Source organism: Triticum aestivum, chromosome 5D, assembly GCF_018294505.1.
Source record: "Triticum aestivum cultivar Chinese Spring chromosome 5D, IWGSC CS RefSeq v2.1, whole genome shotgun sequence".
Taxonomy (NCBI): Eukaryota; Viridiplantae; Streptophyta; class Magnoliopsida; order Poales; family Poaceae; genus Triticum; species Triticum aestivum.
In genome coordinates this window covers 204,517,169-204,531,629 of record NC_057808.1, presented here as the reverse complement: position 1 = coordinate 204,531,629, position 14,461 = coordinate 204,517,169, and the positions used below count along the sequence as shown (strand labels likewise).

The window sequence follows — 14,461 nt, the reverse complement described above, 5'->3', positions numbered from 1 at the left end:
GTTCAAGAACACCAGATAAACGCAAACCAGCAGGAGTAGGGTATTACGCATCACTCGCGGCCCGAACCTGGATAAACTCCCCATGTTGATCATCTAAACCCGCTCTTTCCACAGCCCCGCGCCGGCCAACCGTAGAAGGGATTCCCTGTGATCCCATAGGTGTCGTTTGCACCGACAGTCGTTTAACCCCAGCAGCGGTCGGAATTGGCGCAACGACGTGGTTGCCTTGTTGCTTTTGTTTCACCCCAGCAGCAGCCAGAATTGGCGCAACGACGTGGTTGCTCTGTCGCTTCTGTTTCACCCCAGTAGCGGTCGGAATTGGCACAACAACGTGAAAGCTGGCCGCGGGGGGCGAGGAAGGTAGAGGCGGCACTCATGGGTTCAGCGAGACAAGAAAGCCGATGGGCGGTGGCTGCGGATGCTCCATGTCGCCAATTGAGTGGTCAGAATGGTGTGGCGACGTGGTTGCCCTGTCGCTTCCGTTTCACCCTAGCAGCAGTCGGAATTGGCGCGGCAATGTGGAAGTTGGCCGCGAGGGGGCAAGGGTGGCCCCTGATGGGTTCGGTGAGACATGAAAGCCGATGGGCAGTGGCTACGGATGCTCCATGTAGTCGATGGGGTGGCGCCACAACGCGAGAATGCACGAGGCCAGGGAGATCGACGGTGGCGAGGGGGTAGGGACGGCAAGCAAGAAGCTGAAATGTCGCTCCCACCAACTCGCGCCTGAGGGAACGGCAAAAAGGCGGCACAAACTAGACATATGTGGTGCTCGGGCCAAAATATACCAAAAATTCAGGCCATTTTCAAGGACCTGCACAGTACTTTTTTTGGCTCCGATCCCACAAAACGGCGGTTAATATAGTCGCCCGGGTGTTTTGTAGGATCGGCTGAAGATGCTCTCACACGAAAAGTTCACTTGACAAGACACTGGAGTATAAACCACAGTTGCAGGTAAAGAATACAGGCAAATTCAATTTCCGTCACTTTGTAGCATCTAGCTGGGAGCAGTTACTTGCACCAGGGTGAAACTCCCACTTCTCTATAACACAATCTTACCTATCAAACATTCATCTTATGAGATAGCCGAGAGATTCCGGGAGAAAGGAACTAGGAATAGGATGGAAAACCTAAAAGACTAAATGCATCTACCTGTGATTGTGCAATTGAATTACAATGGTTGGCATCAGAGCTACAAACACGGGTAACTTAGGATGAGGCAAAGAATCTCTCCTTAACCAAAACTTGAATTGTTGCTCCCCGAGGGTGGTGGTCTCAGCATGGAGTGATGGTTAGGGGTAGCCGAACTGGGCATGCCAGTGTTGAACATGATGCTGGGTGCTGCCGATGACGATGAGCCGGGGTGGATAGCTGAGAGCGGCAGGCGCGGCCCAAATGAGAGCATCTGCTGCTGCTGCTGCTGCTGCTGTTGTTGCCGCTGTTGCTGCTGCAAGAAAGCCATCTGGGCTGGATGCCCCTGCATGTTATTGCCGTAAAACGCTTGCATGCTGGCCGGAGGCATTGATCCTGGCATTGCTGGTGGTCGAGGGCTGGCTTGATTCATTGGATTTGATGCCATGGTGCTGCTGCTGCCTCCAGGCATGGGACCTCCGGAGGAAGCAAATCGAGCTGACATAAACCGGACACGCTGGGCTGTAAGATTCTGCCTGGCCCTCTCAACCTGCTCGCTTTCCTTCAAAAGCAAGGTCTCCACCTCTGCAAATTGCTTCAGCTTCAACTCCAATCTCTTTAACTGTAAATCCGACATAGTTATATTAGAATAATGAAAGCAACGTATATCACCCCTTTACCAAGTTTTGTTAACAGAAGCAGGCAGGTTAAGGTTTCAAACCAAATCTCATATGATACTTGCTTGATCGTCCTGGACTTCAGTAAAAGCTAGGGTTTCTTTTTCCTTTTTGCAAAGATATCACCTACTTATGCAAACTTCTAAAAATATTATGACAGAACAATTTGTTTCTTTTACCACATTCAGAAAATACCCTGAATCAGCCAAACTTGGCAAAAAAAACTCATCTGGAGCACAAACCAATACTTCCCAATGGGATCCTGAGCCAGTGTCCTTTCATTCCCGAAACATCTTTGCTTTTAGCAGTGTTTTGGTCTGAAATGTGGTATAACTTCTGAACTACCATTGCCAAAGGGCGAGGTCGGGAAACAATGTCAAAGACTCTTGTTGAGGACTTGAGGTTTTATCAAAGAACAGCAAAAGATGTGGTATGTTACAGTAACTTCAGTGCCGAATTAGATTTCAAGGCTTCCATCGCCACCCATAAAATAAATGTGCAAGAACTGGTACAACAGCAGCACACAGTAACATATGCAGCAAAACAGGAAGCAAACTAGATTATCATTAACCTCATAGCAAATTGCAGCACACTAAACTTTTGTGTTCCTACGAACCTGGTGATTTATGATGGTGGCCGCTAATCTCTGAATTTCACGCTCCTCCTGATCTGCAAAAAGTTTGCACTTTGTTGCCGCTGCTGACAAGCCACACATTGCAGCGTATTTGACGTTTTCGGGAGAGACGGATGATGAGGCATCTGTTTCAGAATAACAACGCACTTTACAATAATTTGTAAAACATCAGACACAGATGACCGATTAATTTTGGGAATAAAGCAGTTACCATAGTTTGGACGAGCAGCTTGACCCATGACATCATTGCCTTCTGAACACATCCTTAATACAGTACAAATTAAATGGTAAGCGATAATCAAAAAAAGTAACACAAAATATTTTTAAAAAACATCGACTGTAAGTCAACGACTAGTCCGCGATTAGTCAACTAGACAGTTTTTCCAGTCAACTCGTCAGTAGTAGAGCAAGTCAAGCGGCTCATCTGCTAGTCACTGGCTAGCTCAGCTCTGACTAATAATCGACTGGGAACCTCAAGTCGCTTTACTTGATGGACAATAGCCCCACTGACAGGAGCGTTTGGAGGTTAAGTCAGTATCATGCGTCCAGATAGTGCAGGATACCAAAAGTAGCGTGTCAAATCAAGCAAGGATGGGGGCATGACCAGCGGAAAACCTAGCCCTGGAAATTCCTGCCAGCTAACTCAAACTTGTGCCGCTGAAATATGCTTACCTGTGTAATGACCACTCAAAGTAGTCCTAAACATGCACTATATGACTTGAAAACCCACAGCCTACCTAATTAAATCTCCGAATAGACTCAACTTGTCGAGTTGAAAACAATGAAACAATATCAAAAAATTGAGACTTGCATTTTCTGTTCATTAATCGCATCACTGAAGAACCCCTAATGCAGCATCTGTTATAAGAATCTTATCCCTTAATTAGAGTCCTAGTTGATTAAGCATCTTTGTTAGGAAAGAGTCTGGTCAATTTAGAGATGGTATTAGAGTTTGAATAGATTTACCAGCTTGTTGGTCAAGTCTTGTCTACTATATAAAGGGGCCGACCCCTCTCAATAAAGCAGAGAAGAATATTGTTGTTTACTTTTATCTACTTTTCAGTAATTAGGGTTAGTCAGTTGTAGATTCTTCCAATTTGGTATTGGAGCCATCTACGAATCTTTTTCACTAAATGACCCTTTCTGAAACTTACTTTCCTCACTGACCCCCTCAAAAACTTATTTCGGGAGCTACCCCCTCGCATAGACGCCTATTAATTTGGCGTTTCTAGTATACGTAGTAACGCCAGATAATTTGGCACAATCTAATCCCAGCTGTCAGTCCATCCTACATGGAAAAAAATCAGAAGACGCCAAATCAGTTGGGGCCTCTATTCCTTAGCGATTCCCCAGCCATCGTTGTCCCACACGCTGCCTCCACAACTTGCATCGGCGAGCTCACCGGCTTCATCCACCTACCGACCTCAGCTACAACTCCTTCTCAGGCCCACATCCCAAGCACACTCGTACAGCTCGCGTAGCTGCAGAAGTCTACCTCAGCTACAACAACCTCACCGGCGGCATCCCGGGCACCTTCCCCGGCCTTAGATCTCTCACCTTCCGGTGTTACTAGCTGTGCACCCTCACTGCACCTCTCTGAGCTACTGTGCTGCTGCTGGTTCAAGCGCGGGGCTGGACGCTGCCCTTCACGCGCCTGGCCAGGGGATGGTTCCCATGTCGCGCGCGTATACTACTTCTCCCTGGACGAGAAGCTGATCATCTACGACTAGCTCAGCAATGGCTTAGGCCTTAAGCGTCTCGTCGCCAGAGCGTACAAGGGGAATCATTCGATGGCTAAGAGAAAGGCGCCAACTGATTTGGCATCTTTGACCTTTTTTCCACGTAGGACGGACAGACGGCTGGGGTTAGATTGTGCCAAATTATCTGGCATTACTTCATGTACTCCCTCCGTACCAGTGCATTAGGCACATTACGAAACCAGATAATCCCAAAACGCTTAGGCGCGATGCATTAACTTAACACCTCATTCCTGTTTCTTGCCACGAAAAAAGGAATCAGCCAATAGAGGACGCGGGGCGCGTATGCCTTCAATGACTTAGATTACCTAGCACGACATGCAGTGGCCAGTTCTCTGCATGCAATGGTATTAATTAGCAAATAAACATCAAGTTCTCTCGTTTTTTCCTCCGCCTTGGTCGCAGTGCACAACCTAAGATGCCTAATGCGCCGGTACGGAGGAAGTACTAGAAACACCAAATTAATAGGCGTGTATGCGAGGGGTAAACTCCCAAAATAAGTTTTTGAGGGGGTCAGTGAGGAAATTAAGTTTCAGACAGGGTCATTTAGTGAAAAAGACATTGAGATCGAGGCTGTGTGGCATATGAAGATCATCACAAAGCAATTGGAGGGCTTCACACGCCAACGAGCAACGGCTGACAGCCCTGCCCCCATCGCTCGACTCCACGGCTGCAGCAGCCGCCCATGACGCCACCTCCGTCTCCCAAGCCTGCTCCCCAGCGACGACGCGCCCCTGGTGATTCCCCTCGCCAAAAGCACCTCCGGTGTCCCCTTATCCAGCGCGGGAATCGTCTCGCCGCCGCCGGTCCACCCGCCAGGCAGATTGCCCACCCACACCACCCCCTCACTTTCCTGCCTTCCACTCTTTAGCGTCTACTTCCCCTTGCAACATAACCCTGTGCCCCGACCACTGCCAACCACCATCAGCCGCCAACGCCCTTTTACCACCTCCAGCCATCTCCTTACTCAGCACAGCCACCCCCTAACATCAATCTGGACCACTTGGCACCCTCACCCTATAGCCCAAATCCCACCCCAATTTTGCCGCCCACCTACCAGCAGCAGCCCCACCATCAGCAGCCGCAGATTTTTGCTGCCGCATCTACGCCTTCACGCCTCCACCTGCCAATCAATTTCATGTGCCGTTATGGCCACACACACCCTCCACAACCCATTTATGAATCCACCCCACCCATTACCTCCCTTCCGCCCCTACCTAACAATCACCTCGGATCAGCTTCTGGTTCAGGCGTGCGTCGCTTCCACAAGCTCGACTTCCCGATGTATGATGGTTCGGTCGATCCTCTTGGTTGGCTCAATAGGTGCAAGCGTTTTTTTCGTGGACAGCGCACGGGCGACAAGGTCTGGACTGCAGCCTACCACCTCGCCAATGACGCTCAGTTCTGGTACTTACAACTTGAGCGCGATTTCAGCATGCCGACATGGGAGCAGTTCAAGGAAGCTTGCCACATTCAGTTTGGGCCGTCACTCCGCGCCAATCCCTTGGGTGAGTTGGCACGTCTGCCGCTCAATTCCTCAGTTGCCGACTACACCAGCAGGTTTCTAGTGCTCATGTGCCACAACAATGAGCCATTAACACCATCCCAACAACGGTTCTGTACACAACAGGGCTGCCCGATGGTCTTCGCACTGACGTCGAGCTTCAGCAGCCATCTGACTTCCACACCACCATCTCCTTCGCCAAGGCCTATGAGCAGCGGCATTTCCCTCCAACATCACCACACCAGCCTTCTCGTCCTACAGAGCCCTTGTGCCCCTCCGATCTTCCTTCGGTCAACGCAGCTACAATACCTTCCCCGCCTGCGCCACTAGCACCTGTTCTGCCATCAACCACTCCAGAGCTAACCCCGCCGCGGCAGGTTAGGCGCCTCACTCCAGCTGAGTTAGCAGAACGTCGTCGTCAGGGCCTTTGCTTCAACTGCGACAAGATTTACGTTCGGGGTCACCGGTGCGCGCGGCTCTTCTTCATCGAGGCTAATGACTACGATCAAGATAGCTCCACATCTGGCAGTACCCAAGGTCCCCTGGGAGGCAATTGACAACCTACAGCTTGTGGACAAGCTATTTTTCAAGGAAAGGAGAGATATTATGTGAACCAGCCCATCAAACGTGGAGTCTTATCCCTTAATTAGAGTCCTAGTTGATTAAGCGTCATTGCTATTAAGAGTCCAGTCAGTTTAGAGATAGTATTAGAGTTTGAATAGATTTACCGGCTTGTTGGTCAAGTCTTGTGTGCTATATAAAGGGGCCGACCCCTCTCAATAAAGCAGAGAAGAATATTGTCATTTACTTTTATCTACTTCTCAGTAATTAGGGTTAGGTCAGTAGTAGATTCTTCCAGCACCTTTAATCTAAAATTGACTTTAATACATAACCAAAATGTAATCATTAAAGTTACATTAGCCCGCTAGATCAAACTCATTTCAAATATCACTAGATCTTAAATACTTCAAGAGACGTTTGATTAGAAAGTTTTTAGTCGACAGCATGGAAGTCTGTAAAACTGTTGGACATTCTTTGTGGACAAACACATTTGTAAGACACCCTTCAGGAACTATAAATAGTAGTATATCAATACTTCCATTAGTATTGTTATCAGTCAAAAGTATAAGCATTCAAAAAACAGCAGCAAAGCACGAGTGATGATACTGATATGCCATATAGGTTGCTCACCTGGAATCATCTCTTGTCAAAACAGATAATGCTGCATTTGCACAGGATGCTGCTATTCTTGGTCCTACTGCAGAGGCCAAAAATGCAACCTGCAAACATTCCTGAACGGTTAGACCAGCTATATAATAGATCAAGAACAGCCTGAACAGATGCATAGCAATAACAAGAAACTGTATATGTCCTAGCAAGAAGCTCTGTGATTCTGAATTGTGAGGGGGGTTCTGAGCAAAATTGTTGACTTATCTGCTCCTCGCTCCTTAGGTCCATCAAAATATGATGCTCTTGCATTTCATCCAATGACTCTCGTTCAGGGTTATCATGTTAGCGCTATAATATGCTATCCATCTAAATATGATGCTCTCAAGGTTTACGAGTCGATGAGTCGACGAGTCGTTCCGACGTTGAGACTCATAGACTAATCGTGACTAGTCTAGACTAGTGCTGGACTAGTCGACATGGTACTGTAGTACTCAATTATTGTTAATAACTAGTAGTAGTATCAAGTATGTAGTATATATAAACAGTACAGTATGCAATAAAACCAGAAGTGTTAGGCAACGCTCGCCAGGCCCAGCCCAGCACCACACAACACCCCCAGCTGGCCCATTTGGGCCCAAGTGGCCAGCCTACTTAGCTCCCGTCACTGGAACCCTAGCTCCCAATCGTTCCCATTGCTGCCGCCAGCACCATCACACACAGGAGCACGCGTGCGCGACCCGCGCCTCGAGCCGCCTTCCGCCGGCCCCGGCCGCTGCCGCCGACCACCTCCATGCCTCCTCCTCTCCTCTCCTCTATCTCTATTCCTTCTCTCTCGTCTCAGGGCCGCGCGCACCTACATGTCACGGCCATGGCTGCCGCCCGAGCATGAGCTCCGGCCAGGCTGGGTGACTTATCCCCTCAAAATTTTGAGGCGCTCGACTCAAATAGCTCGACTAGTCTGTCGACTGTTCGACTAGACCAAGTAGTCTACACGAGATTTGTAGTCGACACTCAAGTTGCGACTCGTAGACTAGTCTGTCGACTAGTCTCGACTAGTCCCTCGACTCGTAATCAGTGGATGCTCTTGAATTTCATCCAATGACTCTCGTTCAGGGTTATCATGTTAGCGCTATAATATGCTATGCATATTCCCCTTCCAAGTTTCATTCAATAACAGTCTTATATTTGTTTACAGAGGGAGTATCATGTTAGCCCTATAATAGGAACCAAATAATCCCCTATCAACGGGATTGCATATATAATGTACCACCAGTGCCCTCAATCAGGTGTGTTTTAGCATTCAATCAATGGAAAATTGGCAATAAGCTATTTATGCAGACAAATACTTAAAATGTGATTTACACCTTTATGGAATTCTATCCAGATTCTATGTTGTTCAACAGCTTTTGATGTTTGAACAGAAAAATAAACTGCAATAAGCTATCTACTCATGCAGTCAGTAAAGCTCAACAGTGCTATAGACATCTCGATTAGCAGTGCCAGCACATGGTCAGCAACTAATAATAGTCACAACTCAATTTCCAAAATTTCTAAAATGTTTTTTCTTAAACCCAGTGTGAGCTCTGATTCACAAATATTCTGGTTAAACAACTTTGGAATTTTCAGTCTATATGCATGTACATCACTAAAAATCAACTGTGTAAAAAAATGGAAATAACTATAAATGTTACTGATCAAAAGTATAATACTTTTCGACGCCTAAAAGAGAATTGAGGAATTCGAAAAATTTACATACAACCCATAGTGAATCACTTACCAGTGACATGACTGGATTAGCAGAATTAACAAATGGAAGCTGTTGTCCAGGTTGGCTACTTTGAGGAACGCTACCTAAGAAAAATAATCGTCACAGTTACAAAATGGAGGCAGATAAATTTCACTGCCATCAGAACTGAAATGTAACCAAAGTTTATCGACAGAGCAAATAGTGAGTAAACCTGAAATGCCGCCATTGGAATTTGAATACGAAAATCCATTGCTTTGTACTCTAGATGAAACGGATGCTTCTGGTACTTCAATGCTCTCTAACAGACCATCTTCCACTGGAATACGAATAAAATGGTGAATACACTGCGCCTTAGACTTTGTTCCGACATGTTCAGCAATAGCATTCCAATTATCATTGTACTTCTCCAAGCCCTCCAGCAACAGTAAAGTTTCCTCATGAGTCCAGCTGTCCCCATCATTGTCTGATCCATCTTTCGTTCCATCCACTCTCTGAAAATCTAAGCTTGAGTGCCCAGGAACAAATCTTGCATCATGGAAGCAATCCGAGCAAAGAGCAATGTCTGCCTATTCAATCAGTAAAAATGAGTCAGCTTGCTGCATCTTCACAGGCTACTCTCAAAAGGAGCAGTTTACATAAGTAGAGTAAAATTGCTACGATACCAGAAAAAAGATGTCCATGATCATCTACCTGGAGAAAAAATCATACTGCAATAAGATAAGCTATTATCCTTAAAACAGTGTGTACTGGAACTAAGCATATCTACTACTCCCTTCGTCCCAAACAACTCCTGCGCCCCCTCCCCCTACAATGAAGATCAACCGCACCAACCCCATCACTAACAGCCACTGCGCCATTCTGACTGCCACTGACTTTCCCTCCATTACCACCACACTGGGCAAGGATAAAGAGCTTAACCTTAAGGACATTATGCATAACTTAGATAACTATAGTTTACAGGGCATCTACGTATAGATTAACACAGAGATGCTATTTAATAACATTCATTCTACAGAACTGGCATGTGTCATCATAGGAGTGAGATCTGATTCAGACGCTGCACTTAAGCCCATCCCCAGCCACAGAGCCAACTCTAGTGTTGAGCAACTGTTCACACTCTGACTTGTGTGCCACTAGCAACAATAACACCATCCATGGGCAAGTTGCAGTTTTTTTACTGATTCAGGACACATTCTGCATGTGGTATTGTATTTCATTATTTTTGTGTGGTGTTGTATTTTTTCCAAATTGGTTTTTTTTTTTTTGCCACTGCGGTTGCACTTCACAAACTGTTTGTATTTTATGCAAGTTAGAAACATCGGTATGATGTTATCCCGAGAAAAGATTATACCTTCAGATCGAAGCAAATAGCATAATGATTCATTGTGACAATTTCAACTCAAAGCTGATGTTCCAGACAAGCTGGGGGATAAGATCCAGACATTTGAGAAGTCAACTGTTTACAGATAATTTGTCTGTTGGAAGATCTAAACGAATGCACATAAATGTGCCAAATAAGGACTCTTTCTATTTATCCTTCAAACTGATTTCTAAACATGCTCTTCTATCACATTTTGTTATTGTGCCATAGCATTTTCCAATGAATTACAACATATTATAGATAAATATTAATAATGAGCAGCATACTGGAATAAGGACAAAGAAAATAGTCCATGTATGTACAGGAACTGAAATGTTAGCTGATCAATTCTTATCCTAGGGTGATTCATAAATTGCACATCAGCCGGTCATTTAAAAGGAAATCTACACCATTTAAGCCTTCCATTTCCTAGGAAGGAAAGCATTTTGGCCATGGAACTTCCTAACTGCAGTACCCCGCCCCCCTCTATTTCATTTCTTAGGGCAACAACCCCCCCACCTCTCTCTATAAGGGTCCTTCTGATTCACAGGATTCCAAAAACACAGATTATAATGACATGCCAACTTGAATCCTACAGGATTTTGTTTGCAATAATGTCTGCTTGATTGCAGCACATGAAAAACAAAGGATTCTTTTGGGTGGTGGATGGAGAATTTCCAATGAAAGGTAATGTAGTGCAAAGGAATCCTTAGAAAGAGATCCCACAGATCAAACAGGCCACGTGGGAACATTTTCTAACCATTCTAATCCTCCAAAATTCCATGAAAACCAATTAAATCAAAGACACACTAATTGATTCTCCTGCAAAACAATAGAACCATCCGAGGTAGTGGTTCCATCCCTACTCCTAATTCCCCTCCTATCAGTTGAGGCTCAAAGTACAGATAATGATTCAGGACCAATTAATCACGATAATGATATTGCAGTTATAGGCACTTCAAAATGATGTTTTGAGAAAGATGAACTATGAAAATTTCATTTCAAGAGATACTAGCTGGATGATGCTTTATACAAGTTCAGGTAAGTTTAGTGCTTGAGGACCACCATAAATATCCAATGTAATTCTTTTACCATGAATATCCAATGTAATTCTTAGTGTTGTAAGAAAAACATATGCTGCAGTTATATAATAAAATAGAATAATTGTTTGATTATTGGCATTTTCAAAATGTAGGGCCACACATTGTGTTTAGCACCAGGACCTCAAACTCTTATGTGTGGCCCTGTATACAGGACTAACATGATAATTGTCACTTTACAAAGCAAGTATACATTGATAATTTGCAACACAGTGGTACTCACTGATACTCTTTTAATCAAACCATTCTATCGAGCTTTTTGTACTTAAAATTGCAAATGAACTTAAGAGTTGAAATGTAGCTTTCAAGCATACTCATGCGGTAAACTGATACTAAATTTTCAATGTGAGAAAATTAATAATATGAAATCATTCTACAAAAGAACCCAATCAAGTATAAATGTGAAGAGAATTGCATAAACAACAGTTCTGACGATGTGGAGAAAGATTTTCTCTAAAAACGTAGATAAATAATCCCATATATGGAGAACGAAAAACTCTCCGTACTGTTATAATTGTACGCACCTCCTTTTGTGATTCATAGTGCAAACTGGGCAAAGGTTGTGAACAATAACTACAAAAGTTCTCAGACAGCCTCTCCCAAATCTTTTCGTCCAAGTCTGCAAAGCCAGTATCACCATTTGGCACCTCCAGAGCAGACGAAGTTGATGCCACGGAAGCAATATCCTCTGCTCGGGCACTGCATTTTGGCCGATCAAACAAAATCAGACCGTCAATTGACTTCAATGGTGCAGACGCCAGCTGCAGCTCCCCTGTTTGCTCCTCCCTGATTAAAGATGATGCCAGCCTCAAGCCCCGGTGCACAGATCCAGCCGCGAGGTAATTAATAATCCCCCAAGTGTCCAAGAACCTGACTATCCGACTCAGGTCATACAATTCAGCCGTGCTTGTAACAAGCCCCTGGCACTCAGCAAATGCAAGTCTCCTCGACGGGCGCTCCAAATACTTCACAATCACCTTATTCCTCAGCATTATGTACTTCTCTGGTGTATGCCCTGGGGACTTCCCTGAGAAGAAATGTGGCACCACCTGCCTCTCCAACCTGTGTACAGTCGCCGGGGAGAACCAATCTGCAAATTGCAAATCATCCCACATGACCAACAAATGAGAATTAACAATTTGCTCCACAACTTTAGCTTGCTAGAAAGCATCATTGGCATCAAGAACAAACCTGCGTGTCTGGGGACGACGAGTAACTTGCTGTAGAACTGCTTGGGCACGCCTTGGCATTCCATGAGTGGAGGCACGGTGCAGACATAGGAGGACGGCTTGTCGGGGTCGTTGGACAGGGATGGGTGGTCGGGGAGCATGGCTGCGAGCACCTGAAGCTGCCCATGCGAAATGTTCTCCAGCGCGGGAGCAGGTGGAGCCGAAGCACAGCTGGCACCAGCCGCCAAGGCACGATCGGCGGCTATAACTGCGAGCACAGAGGGATGGACCCGGCTGATAGTGCGGCGGGTAGCCGAGGGGAAGCCAGAGACGGGCTCCGCTGAGGAGAGCACCTCCGCCTCCCGGAGGTCGGGCACGGTGTCGTCATCACCGCCACGGGCGCCTAGGGTTTCGCCCCCGTTGGCGGAGCCGTGGAGCGCGTCGTCTTCGTCGTTCGCCGCTGCGGAGTCGGAGTCGTCGGAGTGGTCGGCCCCGCCGGACTGCTTCGATGGGGAGGTGTCCTGTGAGCGCTTCCGCTTCCGCCACTTGAGCTTCGCATCTGGGAGGGGATTAGGGTTTTGGGGAGGGAAGGGCGGCGTCAGTGCAGGAGAAGGGGCTCGTTCCGGAGAATTGCGAGGTGCGAAGGGGTTGGGACGCGTACCTGAGGAGGACGAGGCCTTGCGAGGCATCGTCGCCGGCGCCGGCGGAGGCGGAAACGGTGGTGGAAGCTTGGACTGAGTGCCCGCGAGTGAGGGGGGCCACGGCGGGGCGGGTAGGCACGTGCGAGAGGAGTGAGGAGGAGATTACAGCTCTCCCTTTGAATTCTGAGATCCGAATACCTTGGAAAGAAGAGAATGTCCTCTTGAGGAAATTTGTCAGGCTCGCCTCTAAATTTAATTGTCGTCTATTTCTTTTGTTTTCGGATTGGATGGCTCATAAGACTCTAACGGCTCTTCTGGTTAAATACCGGTTTGCATCATGAGCTTTTTCCTCGGGCGTTGCTAAGGACCGGATGACCCACAGACTCCTTTATGTTCTTCTTTCCCGTCAGATGCCTTTTTATCACTTTCTGATATCTTTCTATTTGCTCATGGGTTGTAATGATATAAGGTCATGTTTTCTCTTCATTTGAAATCTTTATGAGATTTGGGTTGTAACCCTAGCCGTCATCGACTTTTACAGTACTCTTGTTTTTCATTTCATTATAAATCTTAGATTGTGAAGCTACTCTGCTACTTGATAGCTGTTAAAATTTAGTGATTAGTTGGTTAGATCCTCACTATTGATATCTAGAGTCTGTTTTTCCTCAGAGACCCATGGATCTCGAGTATGTTGAGGTTGGGTTCTCTCCTAAAATCCCTTGGCAAGCTTGCATTTTGGCAGCGGCAAGTTCTTCTGGTGGCGGCCGGAGTGGCACTAGTCCGGGTGCAGTCAGTAATGCAGTCTTGTTGCTGAAGCTCATCTCTTCAGTGGTAAAATCCCGGCCCATGTTGTTTGACCATGCACCATTTGGAGGTGGGCAGTGAAGGTAACTGGCTGCAGTAGACGGGGTAAGTGTGGTAGAAGAGGAACGCAAAATCATCTCTCCCTTTTCAACCTTATTCTCATCAATAGCAAGGTAACACAGTGTTGTGGCTGAGTAAGAATGACAAACATTACAAGATAGGCGACATTACAGATCTGGAACTAGAGTCCTTGGAGCTCGATGTCAATATCTTGCAGAAAAATCGATAGGATGATGGAAAAGAGTTCCAGGAGTTTCAAGCAACGGTGATTATGAATTTGGTTACCATGCAATAGAATTTTGACAAGATTCATACGAAGTCCAAACGTCTGTTGCTAGATCCGGAGCCCATGGAAGAAGAAGTTGATGGAAATATGCCCTAGAGGCAATAATAAAATGGTTATTATTATATTTCCTTAATCATGATAAAGGTTTATTATTCATGCTAGAATTGTATTGACCGGAAACTTAAATACATGTGTGGATACATAAACAAATACCGTGTCCCTAGTATGCCTCTACTAGACTAGCTCGTTGATCAAAGATGGTTAAAGTTTCCTAACCATGGACATGTGTTGTCATTTGATAACGGATCACATCATTAGGAGAATGATGTGATGGATAAGACCCATTCGTTAGCTTAGCATAATGATCGTTCAGTTTTATTGCTATTGCTTTCTTCATGTCAAATACATATTCCTTCGACTATGA

The 14,461-nt window shown here is 45.9% G+C and overlaps 1 protein-coding gene across 1 annotated transcript; it reads right to left on the bottom strand.

Moving 5' to 3' along the window:
- Window positions 1-928: 928 nt before the first annotated feature.
- LOC123120070 (SWI/SNF complex subunit SWI3C homolog) lies at window positions 929-13,099 on the bottom strand. The gene is made up of 9 exons (XM_044540077.1): window positions 12,908-13,099; window positions 12,269-12,805; window positions 11,602-12,167; window positions 8,829-9,183; window positions 8,648-8,721; window positions 6,892-6,980; window positions 2,651-2,703; window positions 2,422-2,564; window positions 929-1,750 (listed from the first exon to the last, which is right to left on the bottom strand). Exons 1-9 carry the CDS (start codon window positions 12,933-12,935, stop codon window positions 1,232-1,234), a joined length of 2,364 nt encoding a protein of 787 aa, XP_044396012.1. The 5' UTR covers window positions 12,936-13,099; the 3' UTR covers window positions 929-1,231.
- Between the last annotated feature and the right edge of the window lie 1,362 nt (window positions 13,100-14,461).

Bases quoted from the DNA above. Each gene is read 5' to 3' on its own strand.
- LOC123120070 (XM_044540077.1), bottom strand. From the start codon at position 12,935: ATGCCTCGCAAGGCCTCGTCCTCCTCAG. The intron at 8,722-8,828 runs GTTTACTCACTA...TATTTTTCTTAG, and splicing joins TTCCAATGGCGGCATTTCAG to GTAGCGTTCCTCAAAGTAGC. The intron at 6,981-8,647 runs GTAAGTGATTCA...GAATGTTTGCAG, and splicing joins CTAATCCAGTCATGTCACTG to GTTGCATTTTTGGCCTCTGC.